Source organism: Palaemon carinicauda, chromosome 45 (assembly GCF_036898095.1).
Source record: "Palaemon carinicauda isolate YSFRI2023 chromosome 45, ASM3689809v2, whole genome shotgun sequence".
Classification (NCBI taxonomy): domain Eukaryota; kingdom Metazoa; phylum Arthropoda; class Malacostraca; order Decapoda; family Palaemonidae; genus Palaemon; species Palaemon carinicauda.
Window position 1 is genome coordinate 1,135,986 of NC_090769.1, and position 20,684 is coordinate 1,156,669.

The following is a 20,684-nucleotide window of genomic DNA, read 5'->3' on the forward strand; positions in this document are numbered from 1 at the left end:
GCTCAGAAAGGGAAATGCCTCCGAGGTCAGTGTTTGTCATAACAATGAAGCGAATATCTTCGATGTTGAGTTACGAATGCTTTAGGGTTGTGTACTATTAGACATTTGGATGCCTTTACACTTTCAAGAGAGCTGTTTTCTGTATCTATATCTTGTAAACAGGATTAACCTGTAGACTATGAACCTGCAAATCGCTTTATCCCTCAATTAACTTAAGAGGTAATTAGGCTATTATCGAAAAGGTTTTCCGTGATGTGTATTTTAATACAACACGTATATTAACCAGGTTCGATTTGGTTTCCCATCAATTAGTGCGAGTATTCGCACAGTTGATCATCATTATATTGTTTCTTTCTTGAAGTACCACTTTGTCAATTTGCAGAGTACCAATTTGTATCCTTTTGTTATGGTGTTTTTATTAGTTCTAGTATTCATAAGATTAAGTATAGTCTGCTTCTATTTCCAGTGCAATGCTAGCCAATGTTTCTGTTTATACATGGAAATCTTTCTCTCTCCTAATTTTCTTCCTATTTTCTCTTCCTATTACAAACTGGGATTCCATTTTGAGGAAACATATCTTCCCAGATAATGGTCTACCAAGTTTTTGTAATACAAGTTATTTATAATTCTGTATAACTAGCGTGGTAATTAAGGAGGTCATCTTAAACTCAAATTAGGTAAAAAGAAAAAGAAGGTATTAGAAAGGTAGGTAATGGAAATAACCCAAAGGCCTTAACCTAAGGGGAAGGATGAATTAGAATGAATCATAGCATCGATCATATGGAAAGCTTTAAAAAAAAGGATTAAAAATTATTGAAAAAAATAATCTGTAAATATTATTCTGGGGTAGAAAAGAAGACATAGAACGTTGTATATGTATCATGGTACTATATATTGTCCCGTGTTTTAAAAAAAAAAAAAAAAAAAAAAAAAAAAGCATCACTCACCTGCTGAGAAACTATAAAATGATGAACTATACTGTGTGGAGAGAGAGAGAGAGAGAGAGAGAGAGAGAGAGAGAGAGAGAGAGAGAGACCGACCTTGATGCTCTGCAATTGCAGGTGTGTTAGGAGGAACGATAACTTGGCACTGTGAAGCACACCTTACCTGAGAACCAAGTGGTATGATCCGTAAGTGTTTTTTATAGGTGTACCAACTGGCAGCATCGAAAAGGTGCACCTAGCAAACTTTCAATTTCTAGTTTGAAAAGAAGTCACATGACCCTCCAATGGTGATGTTTATGTTGCTATCTTAAAATTACTATCATTAGCATTACTATTATCAGTTATTATTATTATTATTATTATCATTACTTGCTAAGCTACAACCCAAGTTGGAAAAGCAGGATGCTATAAGCCCAGGGGCCCCAACAGGGAAAATAACCCAGTGAGAAAGGGAAAAGTTAGAATATTTGAAGAACAGTAATAACATTAAAATGAATATTTACTATACTAACCATAAAAACTTTTACAAAACAAGAGAAAAAAAAATTAGATAGTGTGCCCGAGTATACCCTCAAGCAAGAGAACACCATCGATACTAATCAAAATCCCAGAACATTGAAATCATCTAATGGACATTATTATGTTTGTTTTATTGTTCCTCCGTCGTCTTTAAGATACATACTGACTTTTGTTTCTGAAATCGGTTGCCTGCTTGACATTATATCCGATCTACACATACATATACATCATCCAGAGTAATCAGAGCACATTTGTTCATGTGATATTTGATACAGACATCGCTCTTGTTTTGTTTCTATCTATGACTGTGGTAAATAATAATAGCAGGGCGGTAAAACACACTTTGACTGGTACTTAACGAGACATACGGCGATACCCTCCACAAAGAGACTTATTACATCACCTCGAACCTTCTACAAAGATACGCAATTTAGTACTTAAGAAGTTGGATCGTACTACAGCGCCCTCTATTTTATTGATTTTCAACTATCGTGTACACGTACATATGTACCATATCAATAGTTAGGGTAAACATGAGATCATACTCTTAACATCTCTCTCTCTCTCTCTCTCTCTCTCTCTCTCTCTCTCTCTCTCTCTCTCTCTCTCTCAACTGAATTCCCTCGCGAAAAATAGCACAAATCAAAATTTTAACATGAAGCATTATTTTTCAGTTAATAATACAAATATAATCACACCCTTCGTCTGATTTACAATTACCTTTTCCTTCTTCTGACCACTCCATTATATTCCTCTTTGTTCCTTTCACTGTACCCTCACTATTTTCCTACTTTTCAACACAAACGTTCACTTAGATCCTTGTCCGGGATGTCGCCTATCAAGCGTTTAAACGTGGCGAAACGTATCATTGTACGTGATAAAGGAACTTCCCAATGCCACTGAGGACGATGCATAGTAAGGATTCGTTCCTCGTAGGAAAGGAGCGTCACTCCATGAGTCAGGGGTAAAGGATATTCCGTGGGCTGCGTTAATGTGCTTATTTAATCACTAGACGTCTGCACTGCTGTCGTTTTATTTATCAAAACTAAGATAGAAATGATTAAGATAAGTATTCTTGAAATGGAATACTCGACGGGTGCCTTATTAGCTAGATTTCATGAATAACTTTATGCATGTTCGTTCAATTCATTCAAGTCAACGGATGTCTTAATTTTTTTCCTTTACGTTATCCATTAATACATACAAAATATGAATACTGTTCAATGGATGGGACATTATAAGAGTTGCGAAATGTGTGTGTGTCTGTGTGTAAGCAATAATTAAAGTTGAATAGAACTGATACAATCTATATTGAGAATTTGTTCTATTATTGCTATCAATCGCTGCCTACGCAGTGGAGTTCTTTATTAACACATTCAGCCTCGGGATTTCCGGGTAAAGTTATTCTGTCAACATTGGTGTGAAGACTCCGTAGAGTCATTTTATATTTCTCCACATTTTCCTACAAGGGTTAATTTCTTTGTCAAATGTGGAAATCCGTGTTCTTCGTTTCTTGATTTGATTTACTGAAACGAACAAAAGTCTTTATATAAACCCAAATTTTGTGATGCTAAAATGGCTGTAACCTGACAACATTCTAGAGCGTAAAATCAGATTGGAAGTTTAGATAAACGCAACGAATCATTTCAAAATTGCTGTTATTTTTATCTATTTTTCATGAGCGTCTATAACCTATTGCTTCCTACGCTATGAACGTTCGCCCCTCTCTCTCTCTCTCTCTCTCTCTCTCTCTCTCTCTCTTGAAGAGAGAGAAACCTTACAACAGCCCTTCCTCTCTCACCAAATTCAGTGTTTGTTTATGTTGGCATATTGCTCTTTCATAAATTCTCTTCACGTCTAATTTTTAACCACGGCTTGATTTCACGATTTTAGAGAGAGAGAGAGAGAGAGAGAGAGAGAGAGAGAGAGAGAGAGAGAGAGAGAGTGTCTAAATGCGTTGACAAAACGTAGCAACTAAAACAGGTCTGTTTTTGTATAAGAGAGAGAGAGAGAGAGAGAGAGAGAGAGAGAGAGAGAGAGAGAGAGAGAGGAGAGAGGAGGAGAGAGAGAGAGAGTCTAAATGCGTCTGTTTATTGTATAAGTAGACGTATGTCTGTAAAAATAAGAGCTCGTAAACCTTAAGATTAGCTATCCTATTCCATCTATCATTTCCTTTCCATATTGCCTGTTCATACTTATGAGAACAAATCGTGACTGCCATGTGTGTATTATCTTACATACGAATATGTTCGCTCATAAGAGGAAGGAAGTATTTAGCTTCCAGCACCACCAAGGAAAGAGTGAATGAGTGTGTGTGTGTGTGCGTATGTGTATGTTTCTCACCATAAGTCGTATCCTTGCAGACATATACTTTAAATTAAAGGTAAAAAGACAACCGGATGATGATTACGCACAAGAGAACAAGATCTTGAGAAACCATTTCCTATTACGTCATACTGTTCAGGGTATCTATGAAGCAAATAAGACTATTACGATTACCATTGCTACGACTATTACGCTCTACACTATTACCGTTACTACTACCGTTGTTATGGAGGTATTGCACGTTGTTACCGTAAGGCACATCAATGATTACATTAACTAAATAGATTTCAATTCAGTTCGTAAGGAATAACCTTCAGAAACTTCTACTTCTAGCCAAAATACTTACAAATGAATATTCAGGTACAATCCTTGCCATTCTTTTCAAAGCAATTATGGAAATTCGAGTTTGGAAATCAACTGGTTGCTTTCCTCCTCTTCACGATATGTTGTTACTGTAAGTCACATCAATGATCACATTAACTAAATAGATTTCAATTCAGTTCGTAAGGAATGACCTTCAGAAACTTCTAGTTCTTCGCATTGTCAAAATACTTACAAAATGAATATTCAGGTACAATCATTGCTCTTCTTTTCAAAGTAATTATGGCAATTCGAGTTCGAAAATGAACTGGTTCCTTTCCTCCTCTTGACGATATGTCCGTCTGAATACACTGCTGGCCTTATGCCAGCAGTGGTACCTTAACAACCGTGTTGATGAGCATTTATTATGTCTGGATACTTGACTGGTTGTTTGCTTAGATAGTTCGCAATCATTGCTTGGTTGTACTAGTCCTTGGAGACTTAGATAATTAATGTACCTTCAGAGTCTCAAGGATGGAAGGACAATCAAATGATGAATCTTGAGAAATGCTTTAAAAACTGCTCTCTCTCTCTCTCTCTCTCTCTCTCTCTCTCTCTCTCTCTCTCTCTCTCTCTCTCTCTCTCTCTCTCTCTCTCTCAATGATAGCATGATAGCTTGTTGGGGTTTCTTCTTGATTTGGTTGGGTGCTTTTAGTTCAAATTAAATTACATTTTTTTTTTAACTTTTAAAGATCAAATCATTTGAGGCGAATATATAAAAACAAAAGTTACCATCTCACTTGAATTATAACTCATCTATTTTCATCCAAACTTGTTCATAAAATTTTAGGAGGGAAAAAATCACACAATTGATGTGATTCCGGTCCCCGGGGTATTCCCACGTAAAGTTAAATGAGCCAGTGTCCAGAAACCGTAAAACCCGAAGAAGAATTTGCGTCAATAACATTGCGTAAACTAAACCAGTAATCGGCTGAGAATGATCGTCAAAGAAACGCTTCCACGAAGCATGACAAACTGCGAAAACCAACATTTGTGTTCCTTGTTCTATCATCAGGGAGATTACACTGGTTTTCAGTCGCCACCGGTAACTGATGGCAACTTTGCGCCTGCAAGAAAAGCCCTTCGGTGACGTCACGACATCCAACAGGATGCTTATGTATCTGGTTTGCTTCGCTGAAGGATATGCACGGCACATCTTAGATTTAAAATCTTCTGCCTTGCGCAAGTGATTGGTTATAGCGATCATTTGTCTCTTCATCTTACTTTTAGCGATACATATAGCTGTTCTTGTGTGTAGTCAGGAGTTTATTCTGACTTTGGGGAATAAATAGACAAAATAAGGAATACTGGAGTATATATAAGTCTTCCTCATAGTTTTCTGGAATTGATTTAACATGTCTCATTAAATAGCTCTTTTCCTATACTAAATGAGAAGAAAGACAGAGAAAGAGGTATCAGATGTATTTATGATGTTATTCAATAACAAAGTCCCTTGATAAGGAAGGTTATGAGGCCGTTTAAAACACCAAACACCGGAAAACAGCTTCTCAAGTCATCACAGAAATGAAGATGAGTCAGGGTAGTGAATGAACAAGCCTCTGACTTATGTTATTTAGTGATGAGGTTATGTAAACAAAACAAGCAACTTTTAGCCAGGGGCGTTAGAACTATATATTAAAAGACTTTGTGAAAGTATTATCTTAATGATCTCAGTCATATTGAGAGAGAGAGAGAGAGAGAGAGAGAGAGAGAGAGAGAGAGAGAGAGAGAGACTCAGTTATTGATTTCATATAATCTGAAAATAATTGTTACCACAATCTTAACCAAGTAAGCCTCAGTCGTATGTGACTGAGAGAGAGAGAGAGAGAGAGAGAGAGAGAGAGAGAGAGTGTGTGTGTGTGTTATTGACTTCATATATCAAAATCATATCAGCTGACGCATTGTTTTAAGTAAGCCTCAATGCGTATGTGACAGAATATCTCAAGAGGAAAATATTGGTTATTAATCACTTGAGCTGTAGTGTATGGGGAATTACAATAAAACTTGCAAGCACCGTTTATGTAGTTTGTAAGGTTACCAATTAACTTTTGTAGATGTAGAGCAAAAACTATGAGACTTTCGAGAGATTTGGATTTATGGAATTTGAGCCATATGGCCAACCAGGGAGACTTCAGTGCAATGTCTATATTATATATCTTACCAACTCCGTTTAGAAATTAAAACGAAATCCATTATTTATAATCATTTCAATTTTGAAATCTGAAACTTAATTTTCCGTTTAGAAATCAAAACGAGATCCGGAATTTATAATAATTTCAATTTGAAATCTGAAACTTATTTTTTTCAGTATTCTTCTTGTGGTTTCTTACTCAAAGATTCATTTTTGTAAACATTTTAACTTGAGAGGTTTGGGGTTTTCCTTTTTAGTTTGTCGATTTGTATAAAGTATTTTCTTGAAGAACTTTCTCATCTTATGCGCTCCTTTCCATTCTACATTGGCTACTATTGATATCTGATGTTGAAGATTGTCTTAGAATAAATTAACCACTTTTCTTATTCCATCATCATATCTGATCCATAACGATTTCTATTTTTTTTTTAAAGCTGTCATCTTTTAGGTATTTGGCAACCTACATATCAGATTTCCTTTTTTTTGCCTTTTGATATTAAATTTTTTTTAATGTGAATTATTTCACCATTGGATGTTAGCCATATCATTAGTTATGTTAATTGCATGGCAATTATATTTCAATAACCATGAAAATGTGACATTCATAATGCAACTGGATATTTTACCTTTTATTTTACTTTGGATGTTTCCATCCATTCCAATGTTTATTTTCAACATAGACCTGGATCTTGCGTCTATATAATCATTTTTCAATCTGGTAAATATTACTTTTCAATCTAATATCATTATGCATTACTTACATGTACATAAACATGAGGAAAAAAAGGATTAATTAAAGAATTAAGCTCGTTTTCATATTTATATTTGGAAAACTCACAAAATACAATGTAATAATAACAAGTTTCATTATCATTTGACCATCGTGTTTGGCAGGGAAAAATTCCTCTTTTAATTAATGTCATCTCTTATCCTGAACACTACCTAAATTCATACGAGTTACGCAGCGTAAATATTAACTACTTACTTTTCTGAAAAAAACAATGCGTAACTTTCTAGTAATATAAACATGTCAGTACGGTTGGTTGGTATCAACACTAACTAGAGAAAAAAATAGTTAAAGAAACAAATTTCGTGTCCAAATCAATGACAATATAAAAAAAAAAGGTATCTGCATTAATTGTACGGTCCATTACCTTTTTATATACTTTCAAAAATGCAATCATTTATAACAATTAAATGCCAATAACAGAAACTTCGTATAAACAAATCTGAAACATATTTGCAATTTGCCTTGAATTAAATGGAGCCGTGGACATAAGCGGCCACTTTTACCTAACATGGCCACTAGTACAGAGGCCTCTGGCCGTCACGGGTAAATGGGTTACATACCATGTTAATGCAAACCGACCCTTACCACAGAGGGTCACTAGGTCGGTTAGCCCCAGTGCCCTTGGCATAGTGGTTTGTGTCTTAGTTTTGTACATTTCAGTCCGGGTTGAATTTGCAACAGTAAAGAGAGATGACAATTTGTGTAGTGATTTAAGAGCATTGGCCTCAAGAAAAAATTTCCTCTTAGTACAAAGAAAAAAAATAATATAATTACTCTGCAAAACACAATCGCTTTGAGAAAAATAATATATATAAACCATGCCTACATTGACAAAACATAAACGGAAGACAACAAAAAATGAACCAAACTTGAGTAAGAAATTAATAACCAAAAGACTTCACAACATAACAAGTTGTGAAGCCTTCAGGGAACAACCAATATTATTACTCTTGGCATTGGAATCATCATCATCATAGTGACTGTACACGTACTTTGTGTCATCAGATGTGACAGGCGACTGGCAACTGAATTACGAGAATACTTGTAATAATGACAATATTAGCCAACATTATTTTGAAGTGATCATACTTAACAATCCAATTCTGAATTTACATCAAAATCACCTGCCAGCGAATGTCATTCTAAAAACACATCTTTTGTGACGTAGCCGCTTGACACGAGAGATCTAAGGGCAATACTCAGCAGCTGCCATTCATTATCAAGATCACATAATTAATGACGTAATGCCATTCATTATTAAGATCACGTAATGACGTAATGGCCGTAAATGAATGTGGTGGTTTAATTCAACGAGAATCATTATACAAAAATAAACATTTGGGGGCAACTCGCTAGAATCATATCTAGAAACAATGTAAACTAAAAATTTCCTTTTGAGCATGATTTACGAGGATGGGTAACAATCACCCTACCTCCAGGATACCAATGACGTCATCCAGCAAAGTGATGACTTCATATCAACCGCTGAGATGCCAATTTGCTTCCCGTCACACGATACAATTGTGGGCATTTTTTACGTTTTGTATACAGCATTATGAACTCAGAATAAATAATACAACCTCTCTACTATGTAACAGTGTTCAAGTATTATACATGTCTTCTTTTAATATTAATCATAAAAAATGTCTATACAGCGGCACCCGTTCAACAGCAACAGCTGTGAACTCAAAACTTTATCTAAAGCAATCATTATAATACAAACTACTCATCTGTTTCTCTCCATAAGCTTCTCCACTTCATGTGGCGAAGTACATACAGTTGTGTGTTTTACAAACTAAATACAAAGCTATCTTAATCATTAACAATTTACATTATATATTTGTACAATATACAAAACTGTAAAATTAAGTCTATAATTATTTATGCGATGAAAAAGATGGAACTTTAGAATGGGGGAATGGAAGAAAGAGTGAAAATAACATCGCCACAACTCAAAAAGTCTAAGTTTTAAGACAAAACTGAGGACACAGTATTTTTCTTATCTTTTTTTATGGTGATGAATTTGCAGACCATGAATTAGCACCATCTAGTCAATTCGACATTGATTAAAAGCAGAGAATATTCATACACAACAGAAACCAGCACGTGGTCAAATTATGAATAGAATTAACCTTTCATCATGGAGACCTATTACCGAAAATCATGGTAAATGCAAGGCAATAACAATGGGAAAGAATACAATTGATAACAAAATTACTTAGCACAACTATTTTTTTTAAAGTAAAACTTCACTTTCCAGCACTAGTATACATACAAAACAAACACAGCACCCAACAATAAACTGACTAATAGGTATGGAAAAAAACACAAGACTAATCACAACTGAATTGTCGCCTCGTCTTAACCCTTTTTTTTTGAGAATTTCCTCAAAAGTCTGCAAACACCAAAGGCAAAAGAGAATTGCAAATGGGAGAGAATCAAAGACTAGAACCACAAATGCCTGTTAGTTCTAAAAAATAAAAAATAAAACACTTAGAGAAAATGCCCAACACACCAAAAAATCATAATGAAACTACTTACGTCGCCAAACCTAACAAGAATAATACTTCCACGGTTGTAATCAGTCCATGGATTTGTAAACAAGATACTTTTGGCCAAGATGCCCATCACCACGCAAGAATAAACAGATGTAAAGATGGAAAAATAATATTGATCAACAAGAAAATTTGGCAAAGTTTACACGTTCGTGTTCATTAATCCCATAAGAGGAACTGGAAACAATTGAAAACTGAGCATTCATCTAATAGTTCAATGAAGTATAATGTAAGAGGGTTTGAGAGATCAAATTATACAATAAAAGGTACACGAGAGAGAGAGAGAGAGAGAGAGAGAGAGAGAGAGAGAGAGAGAGAGAGAGAGAGAGAGACCAAAACACAACCAACAAGGACAAGAAGACAAACCAATTATATAATAGCTGTGGCGACCATGAACAGGAATAATTGATGAATGCTATAATGAAAGTTCAATGAACAGTGGTGATAATGAACGCGATTGACAATGATGATGGATATGAGAATATATTACACGATGAGAGATGAATAGATGTATTATGATTTATTACAGCCTATATTTTTTTTATACATGTTCCACAGCATAACCCTTCCTCGAGTAATTTTTTTTCAAAAAATTATTTTTGAAAAGTAAAACAAATATATATAATTTCAAATGACGGTACAACTGTTGCTCTCGTCCTAAGATAGATTCATAGCACCCAGGCGACATTACGTGAATGGAAAAAATAGTAAACAATTTTTTGTCTCAAAAGTCGGGAGGCGACTGATGAATCATCTTCAGAATCAACTTTTGACTGAAAGCCGGGAACGCTGTTATCACTCCGGTCAGTCTTCTTCACACCCCACGAGAGTCAACATCATCATCTCATCACAAGGCAAAGGGCGGTATACCATCACGAGACAGGTACACAGGCACTACTGGAGAATGAGGGTTGCGTGGCTTTTTTTTAATAATATTAATATTCAAATCGATCACAGATGGGAACACTCGATGAAATCATGCGGCCGGGGGGGCAGGCAAACGCCCTTGGGCGTGATCCACCCGACGGCCACGAAGATCGCACCTCTTTGGCATGGCAAAGGAGACAGCAGCCGTTGTTATTCGTTTCTTCGGGAGGAAAAAATTAAGAACAAGACAGCTGCTTCGTCTACTCCTGCTGATGCTGCTGGAGCGAGAGTCATTCACGGCCAACAGCTTCATTTTCGCGTTACGACTCCAAGGATGCGATTAGGCTATGGAATACTACGGACTGCAGGTCGTTGCCCAGGAGGGAGGCGTGTCCACAAGCATATTGCTGCTGCTGCTGGTGGGGTCGTGACCAGTCGTGGTAGCTACTGAGGGTCGTGCTCCCGCTGCTGGTCCCGCTGCTTATGCTGCCAGAGGTGGTGTTCATACTGCTGCTATTATTAAATCCGTTACTGCTGTTACTACAACTACTACTACTGCTGCTGCTGCTGTTGGTGTTTGTGGGAGCTAGCGAGGGCGTCGTGGAGGGCAGAGTGCAAGAGTACGAGCCAGTGTAGGGGGTGTCAGGACGAGGGGGAGTGGGAGTTCCCGGTCTGGAGGATGTGGTGGTGATTTGGCTCAAAGACTCGCCGGTATAGGTTTCATAAAGGTCCCGAAGGATTTCCTGGGTGTCGTCCACGATCATCCTCGAGTCATCCTTGCGTTCCAGATCACACTCAAGGCGAGATTCACAGGACATGCCGTCGTTCTCCTTGTCATCGTCGAGGAAGAGCCTAGGCCTCTTGGGTGGGGGCATGGGGTCGTCCTCGTCCAAGGCAGAGATGGGGGTGGGAGTTGGCTGGCCGTAAACGCTGAGGACATCGGACACTTGCATGTCACAAGGAGGGGAGGGAGAGCGGGGTCGGGAGGCCGACAGGTAAGAAGGCGACACATTAGCAGCCAGGGCACGGTGCCGAGCCAACTTCTCCTCCCTTGCTTCGCGCTGCAGGCGTCTCAGTGTGTTCCTACAAAGGAGGAAATACAGAGTTAAGATTTGGCATAAAGTCAAAATAATTAAAATACAGCAACACTAACACTAAATACTAACCCCCCCCCCTAAAGAAAATCATAAACGTAAATTATCAACTACTTTTCTAAAATATTGATCAATTGTAACTGGGTCCATGATTAAATATTTAAAATATCTAAAAAAAAAAAAAGAAAAAACAAAGGAAGAAATTACTAGATTCCTATTTTACCAATTCCCCCAAAATGTGTGAGTGATATAAAAGCCTATGTTCCTGATCACAATCAGGAACAAATACACAATTACTGAGCCAATATATAAAACTAAGGTTACACAAATGTCTTCAAATGTCCTTACCTGATCAGCACAAATCGCCTTAGACCACTTTCATGATCATCAATCTTCCGGTACTTTGCGTTGGAAATACGAATCACCTTCTTGCGTTCTTCACGCACACGAAACTTGTAGGTCGCGAGTGTGCCCCGACGGGCAGCTGGGTTGGGCCACACACCACCAGCGTCAATGGCCATGCTCGGGCTCACACCTGCAAGGGAACAAAGAACGAGGTAAATCCAGTGTCCTGCTAATCAAATAAAATTTATAAATACACCACACAATACATCATTCACTCTCATGCTTTTCAATTCCTTCTGTGGAAATGTACATAAACTTTTAATTGATTACTAACATGTCACAATTGCAATGAATGTAAGTACATTTTCAAAGTCAAAGCACCAACGCCTATTACCCAACGTATACTAACTCGCACTAGTTCGTGTCTTTTGATCGCTTCTATCAACTACAAAATAAACGGATGTATCAAGGATAGAAACAGATTAAAAACAAAGTAATCACAAGTAAAGAAACTGATTGAAAAAAAAACTAAGTCCAAATTCCGTTCAATGTTTCCTACAAACCTCTTTCCCGAAGCGTAACCATGTCGATTTGTATAACCACGGTGTTTCCACAAGAGCAAAAACCAACTATGATCCAAAAATTCCAACACCCGCCAAAGCAGGACGAGTTTGATTCTACTGTGAATAAGTCCAGCAGACGGCACTGGGAGCTCTTCCACGAGCGTCCTCTCACAAACACTTGTTGCTTGGGTATGTGTTGTCAATTTTCTCAGTGGCTCAGTGCACGGCCAATTCCTGGCCAGCCTGTGACGCGCTTTACCAAGAAACACTACCGTCAACTTGACGCCTTCTCAACTACTGATTCCCAGAATGTTCCGTTCGCCCTCGCTAACCGGCTACGGGCAGAAGCTAACGAAAAGGTGTGGCACAGAAACGAAAGTGGTGGAGCGAGCAGCTGAGAGTAGGCGTGCGATTTCTACCTCGACCAATCCACGATCTAACCTACTAAACGTCACGTCGACGTCACCCGAACGCGTCAACTACCAGGTGACGTCACACCATGGCGCAACAACGCAGATTTGTCTTACTCCAGTTATATCTGTCTGATACCAGAATGATATGTCAGGGGGAGGGGGGTTATTTTAATGCCAATCTACCTATTCGTATAATCAAAATATTACTTAACATTAGAATCTCAAAGAAGAATAACTAACCCAGGCCATTTCTGGGAAAACACCGTCTTACTTCTGGGACATTCCCGCTTCGCATCTCCGTGACGTATACACCAACTTCAGGAACTTCTAGGGAGAGGATAGTTATCCTAGAAACGTTGACTCATACCGGAAAATCTTCACGTTTAGAATACGTGAATTCACCAAATACCCCAACCATTGTCAAAATCTATCGAGAAAACGAATGGCAAGTTTTAAAGCATTTTTTTCCAATCACGAACGGATCAATATGGTGCATCACTATGGAAAATCTCTTGCATCCTCACAAGCTGGGAAAATTCCGCAGGGGGGCGAAATGGTCTTTCCCCGCAAATTAGGAACATATCAGCCCACTTAAACACGCATCCGCCCTACACCCTTTTCCTACAGCCACCAAACGGCCTTTAGGCATGATGCGGCCTTGAAGTTACGGACTGGCCCAGCTGGTGAACCACGACACGCGCTCCTACTCCCGATTATCGAGTCCTGATAATGACTACTTCCGCACAAAGGAGATATATATATATATATATATATATATATATATATATATATATATATATATATATATATATATATATATATATATATATATATATATATATATACGAGAGCGGAAGTTGTCATTAATAAGAGCGATAGTTAGTTTTAATTCCAATTAAATGCATTATCTACCTTACAATAAAATACTTTTGTTGTGGAAATTAAATTCCGGACAATCATGACTCTTTCTAAGTTAGCCCGGTTAATGGAAATGGGGACATATAGGGATGTGGGAAAACATATCGTACGGGGACGGGAGGGATAGGAGATGGGGGAAGAGAATGGTGCCGTGATGAAGTTGTCGTACCGATGTTATTCTGGCTTTATCGCTAACTCTCAGACCGCTCAAGAAAACTAATTTACATGGATATTGATCTAGATAATATCATCTCCATACGACATGCGATTAAATCATATGAACTATTCGATTACTAACCACAATATGGAACAGACATAGCGAGTCAATATCAAGAGTTCTAATTAGGAACAAAATAAATTGCAAATCGATCACAATTCAAAATATTTATGCTTACAACAAATAAGTCCTAATATCAACCAAAGAATATAATAAAATACCTGGTTACGCAATATGACCAACAGTAAAATATTTAGCGTTCAATGCGTCACAGTCACAGCAAACTGTCGGAATACTCTGTTCCTGTGTCTAACGGAGTCCGACCCGGACTAACGTGGGAACCATCTTTGCTATGGTTCATACGCTGCCGGTAACCCAGCGTCACAAGTCGTACCGTATAAACTCCACCACCCGATTTCATAACATACAATACAAACTGATGTGTAACTCTTCTAAGATACTTGGGTGTTTCACAAAACAGCATTTTTAATCACCAATAGATTCTGTCTTTAATATAATATCCAAATATGGAATAATGATATAATTTTCACGGAAGGGAAGTTCTCAAAATCTATCCATACCCGACAATGCAATTAAATTACTAAAACTTGACAAAACAGCCGAATTTACCAATCCCACGACAACTTCCAACATCGGCCTTTTTTTTCAATGCGCAAAACACCGTGTGACCAAAGGGTTCAGCTGCTAAGGACGCAAGACGAAAAAAATTTACGGAAATGGGGTCGAAAAAGATGTCATACGTTAAACTGTTGCTTGCTTACTATTTCCTCTTACAGGTACAAAAGTGAGTAAATAGAAAAATGCAATGCAGATGAGCGTAGGAGCGTCCGTGTGTACGTCACACAGGAAGTAGGACAGGGTCACCCAGGCCAGGTTCACACGCGCACACATACATGGGCCAGGGACGCTGACGGGCCAGTAAGGAGAGGGTGGGGGGAAAGATGGGGGCTGAAGGCCGGTAGGCGGAGGAAGTAGGGGTGGAGGATGCGAGGAGCCAGAATAGGGGCCGCCCAGCGGAAGAGAAAGACGGAAGGCTATATGTAACTTTTGGGTGAAGGAACAAGCGGATATTCATCAGCTGTAAAAGAAGACTTCGAGTGCCTCAGCAGTCTGACCCTGACGAGTTCCTAAATGCAAGACTATGATCTGATACATAGGACACGGGAAATGTCGAGTATCAATTGATATCATCTCAATAGTTTGAAACATGAAAATACAAAAGTATTTGAGTCATTGAACAATTCTATTCATTAAGATCAACTAACATCAATAAGTCAATTTTATAAAGAATGCATACAAAACACTGCACACGTGGTGTTATCTTAATATGTCAAGGATGGAAAAATAGTCTCGACAAAAATTCCTTCCAAGTGTAACCAAGATGAAAACGTGATTATATCGTTCCAAAAATTTCCTTAAAACTCTTCTGCACATTAATTTTATAAAGAAAATAATCTAATAACGGGAATCTGTACGCATTTCATTTCAGTTAATGAATACTATAATACGCAAAGAATCGGGGACAAACTCATTACAGACCCAACAACAATATCAACCACAGCAACTTGAAGTCTACTACTTCCCCCACTTCGTCCCATCTCAGCCCGTCACACTCACACAACAGACATCCACACTACTTTCTCCGTCTTCCCCCCACACACACACTCCAACAACGAGTGGAAGAACCAACCATTACAGTCTGTGTGGCACTCGCTCAGTGCATCTTTAATCTCTCTCATAACTATTCACACCCTAATAGTCGCGGCAGTACTTTTAAAGCTCTTCTGTGAAAAAGTTTTTTGCATCACCAGCAAAGAAAACGAACTAATTTGCTAAGATATAGCGATTGTTTACACTCGGTGTTACTGTAACCATTGAATACTAGACTATAATGAAATTATGGCATATTAAAAACGTTGATACAAAACCTAAATCAATCACAGAAGAGCCATTTACAAAAATATATCAACGATTAAAATCTGAGAGAGAGAGAGAGAGAGAGAGAGAGAGAGAGAGAGAGAGAGAGAGAGAGAGAGAGAGAGAGAGAGAGAGAGCAATACTCAACAAGGTGGGTGAGAGGTCTAGACTAGAGGAAGAGGCTGGAGGTGGTGGTAGTAGTGGAAGCAATGTTGGCCTTCAGTGTAATCGCTTGTCTTACACTGACACTGTCTCACCAACCTTGGAACACCCAATCCATAATGGCTTCCGTGTGATAACACGTCTTCTGAAGGAAGAATTACAAGCTAAAACAATGGCATGGATCCACGTCTTTCATAATCAAATTGGGTAAAAGTAACAAGCATGTCAACAAACTAAGAATATCGAGTTACCCTAACACGAGTGCAAAGGGAAAAATTGAATTTCTTATACAACACGGAGAAAAAATAAAATAAATTTTTAAAATTTACCAACAAGTGTCACGGCACATGCATGGATATCAGGAAATGACCAATTCGCATATATCTATAAAACCCAAATAAAAACTTTAAACAACGAATCCCACGATAAACGACTAAGTCCACATAACACCCCCAAAGAAAAACACAAACTTCAAAAAACCGAAATGCATAGGTAAATCTATCCAAACAAAATCACGCCTACCAAATTTACACGAGGGGCCCTCCCCGACCTACTTGGAAGCTCTTCAACATTACAGGTTGGGGCCTACGTTGGCCCAATTCCTCTCCTCGATCACAAATGAACATTTTACGAATCGACAGTCAATCATACGTATGTCACATATTCCAGAAAGGCGAAAAGTCATAACATAGAATTCGAATTCAAAGTTCACTGCATTAGCAATTTTAATTGGGATTAGGAAACTTTGAGACTCGTAATATTTCACGAAGTCCCAAGATTTGGATAAAACTTGAAATGCTAACTAGTAATGATTAGTGTATGGAGGCTACATCTCAGACAAGTACAAATGAAACAAATGTACTTAGAAAAATTATCCCATGTGGTTAGATTATTCAAGAAATTTTCAAAATTTCGTTATCGAAGTCCACAAAACAATAAGTTGAGTAGAGTTGCGACACTGATACGAAAAAAAAAATCATAACATTTAAACGTTATAAACTCACTGAGGCATTAAATTCAATGAATTAAATCGATACCACTTTACGCGAATATCACAGAGTTCCATCACTTACATATACTAGAATGATATTCCAAAACGAAATAGAATCTCAAAAAAACAATTTAAAAAATTGCAACAGCATATATTCAAATCAGATTGTTCTCAAGCACCAACCGTGCGAATTACTTAGGAACCGTTAATCCCACTCAACTTTTACTGCCGCTAAGGGGGAACTTAAAACTTGAGTATGAAAGGATGGTCATTTCTCTAAATAAACTAAAAGACGAGTCAAATAATGGCTAATATAACCTAATCCGGTGCGAGATATAAATTGTTGGGGGTTTCACAAATGTACTTACATATGCAACTGTTCAACCTCGTTATGATTAACAATATCCAATTTCAGATGAAAATCAAATAAAATCACATTTGGTCAAAAAAATAAGCAATTTCCTCCATTCAATACCATTATCTTTGACATACATAACTCAATTATGCATCGAAACAATTAAGAGGAATTTTAGTTAATGACCTCGAAGTCTTCACAAATCTGTCACACAAAGACACTATCACTCAAAAACTTTATAACAGCATAAAATACACAAAAAACACATTAAATACGCCAAAACACACCTTATAATACTCAGAACAGAATGAATATTGCGTTAGGCACGGTCAAAACGGTTTTAATGGGTCGCTCTTTTTCACAGAAACTTTCTAACAGAGGAGCAAAGTAAAACACGTCCTCTCTCACGCGCTGCCTAATCTAAACTGAACCATCTGAGACTCCAGCTGCTGCAGGCAAAACGTCACCAAGAGAGCACATAGAAAACGGCCACGCCAGTTCGATTTCGGCCTTCAGGTGTTTTAAAAACCTTTTCGATGAACAACAGAGGGTGGGTTTCTCCAGTTACTTTAGTCAAATGCAAATATCATCAATTTGAATGTCATTTTCTCTTAGTAGTATCATTGTCAAAGTGTTAGTTTAATTAGTTGGATTTTTACTTTTGTTCTCCGTTTTCTACGTCATCCAGCTAGTGGTGAAGTTAACCAGGGGTGCCAACCACTACCGGGGGCTGGTCGCCAAGGACAAAGCCAGTGAAAGCGTGTATGGAATACCTATGGTTGAAGTGGTTCTGTTGAAGATTGTTTTGCTTCACTGATCAACAAATCCCCATTAGATGTCACGAATGCGTATTTATGACCAATGAATAGTTCTGGTTGATTAGCAAATACAAACTGCCCAATATACGAGATGTTAGAGTTAGCCAAAGTTTTTAGACACACGCTTTGTCATTTTTTTCATGTTTATTTACACTTGCCGCTGCTTATTTTTCCGGGACTAAATATGCGATTCTACATAATTAAATTGGACGCGATTTAGTTACATTTGTAAATCAGAATAGCTTATGATTCCGTAGTTAATGATTCATTTAACAAATCATTTCGTTGTATAAACAACTCTCATTCGACCGAAGAAAGCCGGCCGCTCTATCTCTTTTGTAGTTAATTTCATAAAATGTAGATATTAAAAAATCACAAAAGCCATATGTAAGAGATTGTTACAGTTTAGCGTAAGTAAATCCCGTAGATTTTCATAGTATGTGTGATAGGTAGTGTGCGTTTTTGTAAGTGTGGGAGAGTGAGTAAACCCCGATAGAGTGAACCCGGCTGTAAGGGAGGGTGCGTGTGTGTGTGTATTCATACGTGTGCGTGCGTGTAGTTCTCTCGCCCCACAAGATTTTCCACTCAAACTCCTTCATTAAGATCAAACGTTGTTTATCATTTCGCGTCTCTTATAATACTCTTGAAAAAATCACGAATTGTTCAGAAATTGTTGATCGCAGTTGAAGGTCTGTGGTGATACACCCAAAGAAATTTGGTATAAATATTTCTAACTGATGTTTTTAAGGCAACCGTCTTAAGGTAGTTTTCCAATTGATTTGCTTGTCTGTCAAGGGACTGTAGAAGGGTGTCATAAAAACACGGAGGTCGTAAAACTTACAGGAATAAAACAGGAATAGTTTCTAGAGGTTATTATTATTATTATTATTATTATTATTATTATTATTATTATTATTATTATTATTATTATTATTATTATTATTATTTTACAGATTCAGAGAATATCAGTATATGTTTGCCATGCATTTTAAATCGCCATACTACTGCGAGAAAGGTTTGATATTCTTGCCAAAAATGAAGACGCCCAGGCTAAAGGAAACTGAGTGTGTAGAGCAATGAAGGAGGACGTGAATAAATGCATAAGTATGTTTCAAGAGAACATTATGAGAGAGAGAGGCTCTCTTAATAAGTGAATTTCCTCTCATCAGAACATGACTAAGTTAACACTAGTGCATCTGCAGGATCGACGTCCAACCCAGAGCATGACACATCAATCACTTGTAACGTTCACTTTGCAACTGCCTCCACCTACTCCTCCCTCCCTCCTCCCTCTCTCCTCCCTGCCCGATTCCCCCCCCCCCCCCTCTGCCATTTAGGTACGTGCTCTCTCCCTCCTTTTGTTCGCTCTCATGGTCAACATTGTCTTCCTAATCTTCCTAGTTATTATTGTTTTTAGATTTTCAATGTTGCTGTTTGCTTTCAGCACACATTTTTTCATTCTTTAGATTTCTATTAAATATTAAAGAATGATTAGTCAGCGATTCACAACATGATCGCATGGCTGAATGCTTATTGAGAGAGAGAGAGAGAGAGAGAGAGAGAGAGAGAGGAGAGAGAGAGAGAGAGAGATATGGCTAAACAAATTTTAGTGGCTATAATGTATATTTCATGCTCAGCACGTGTCAGCTGTCATGATTTCAACAACGCACACACACACACACACACACACACACACACATATATATATATATATATATATATATATATATATATATATATATATATATATATATATGTGTGTGTGTGTGTGTGTGTGCGCGAGTGTACGCGCGCGTGCGTGTGTGTATGTGTGTTTTACATCAATTCCATAATATTACACCAACTAAATGGTCTCATTTATTTCCGATCCATTATTGAAAGCTGAGCTAACCAGACGTTCCTTCATAGCTGTCAGTTTAAAACACCTTTCGATTCACGCACAGCGAGTGAAAGTTTTTTTATTTTATTCTTACTTTTCAAGATCTCAGTATATTACGTTGCTGTTGCTTGTAAACGATCATGTTATCTGTCTGTCTACTAATCAGTTCAGACAACTCTGCAAATCCTTGCATTTATGTTTGTATTTATGCATATTGCATAATATGTACGAACAAAAATATGTAAGCGTGCTGATCAGTATGGACAGGAGAGAGAGAGAGAGAGAGAGAGAGAGAGAGACCACTGGCATACCATGGAGTTCTTATCTGTTTATCTAAAGTAGCCTGATGATAAAGACACGCTTTATAAATAATTTGCATTACCATGGAGTGGGGAGAATTTCAAACGATGATACAAAAGGTTGAAGAACATCTGAATAATACAAGGCATTATTCTTAATGAATCACGTCACTGGCATAAATGACCTTCTACCTGTTTTGG

The 20,684-nt window shown here is 37.7% G+C and overlaps 1 protein-coding gene across 3 annotated transcripts; it reads right to left on the reverse strand.

Annotated features, from left to right (window-relative positions):
• Positions 1-7,086: 7,086 nt before the first annotated feature.
• Positions 7,087-17,931, reverse strand: LOC137634750 (uncharacterized). 3 transcript variants are annotated; one of them, XM_068367249.1, is made up of 3 exons: positions 17,775-17,931; positions 11,934-12,120; positions 7,087-11,574 (listed from the first exon to the last, which is right to left on the reverse strand). In XM_068367249.1, the coding sequence occupies exons 2-3, from the start codon at positions 12,104-12,106 to the stop codon at positions 10,812-10,814; spliced, it is 936 nt and encodes a 311-aa protein (XP_068223350.1). In that variant the 5' UTR covers positions 12,107-12,120; positions 17,775-17,931; the 3' UTR covers positions 7,087-10,811. The 3 variants fall into 3 exon arrangements, with proteins under 3 accessions (XP_068223350.1, XP_068223351.1, XP_068223349.1); XM_068367250.1 differs by lacking the exon at positions 17,775-17,931 and adding an exon at positions 14,263-14,348; XM_068367248.1 differs by lacking the exon at positions 17,775-17,931 and adding an exon at positions 12,494-12,850.
• Between the last annotated feature and the right edge of the window lie 2,753 nt (positions 17,932-20,684).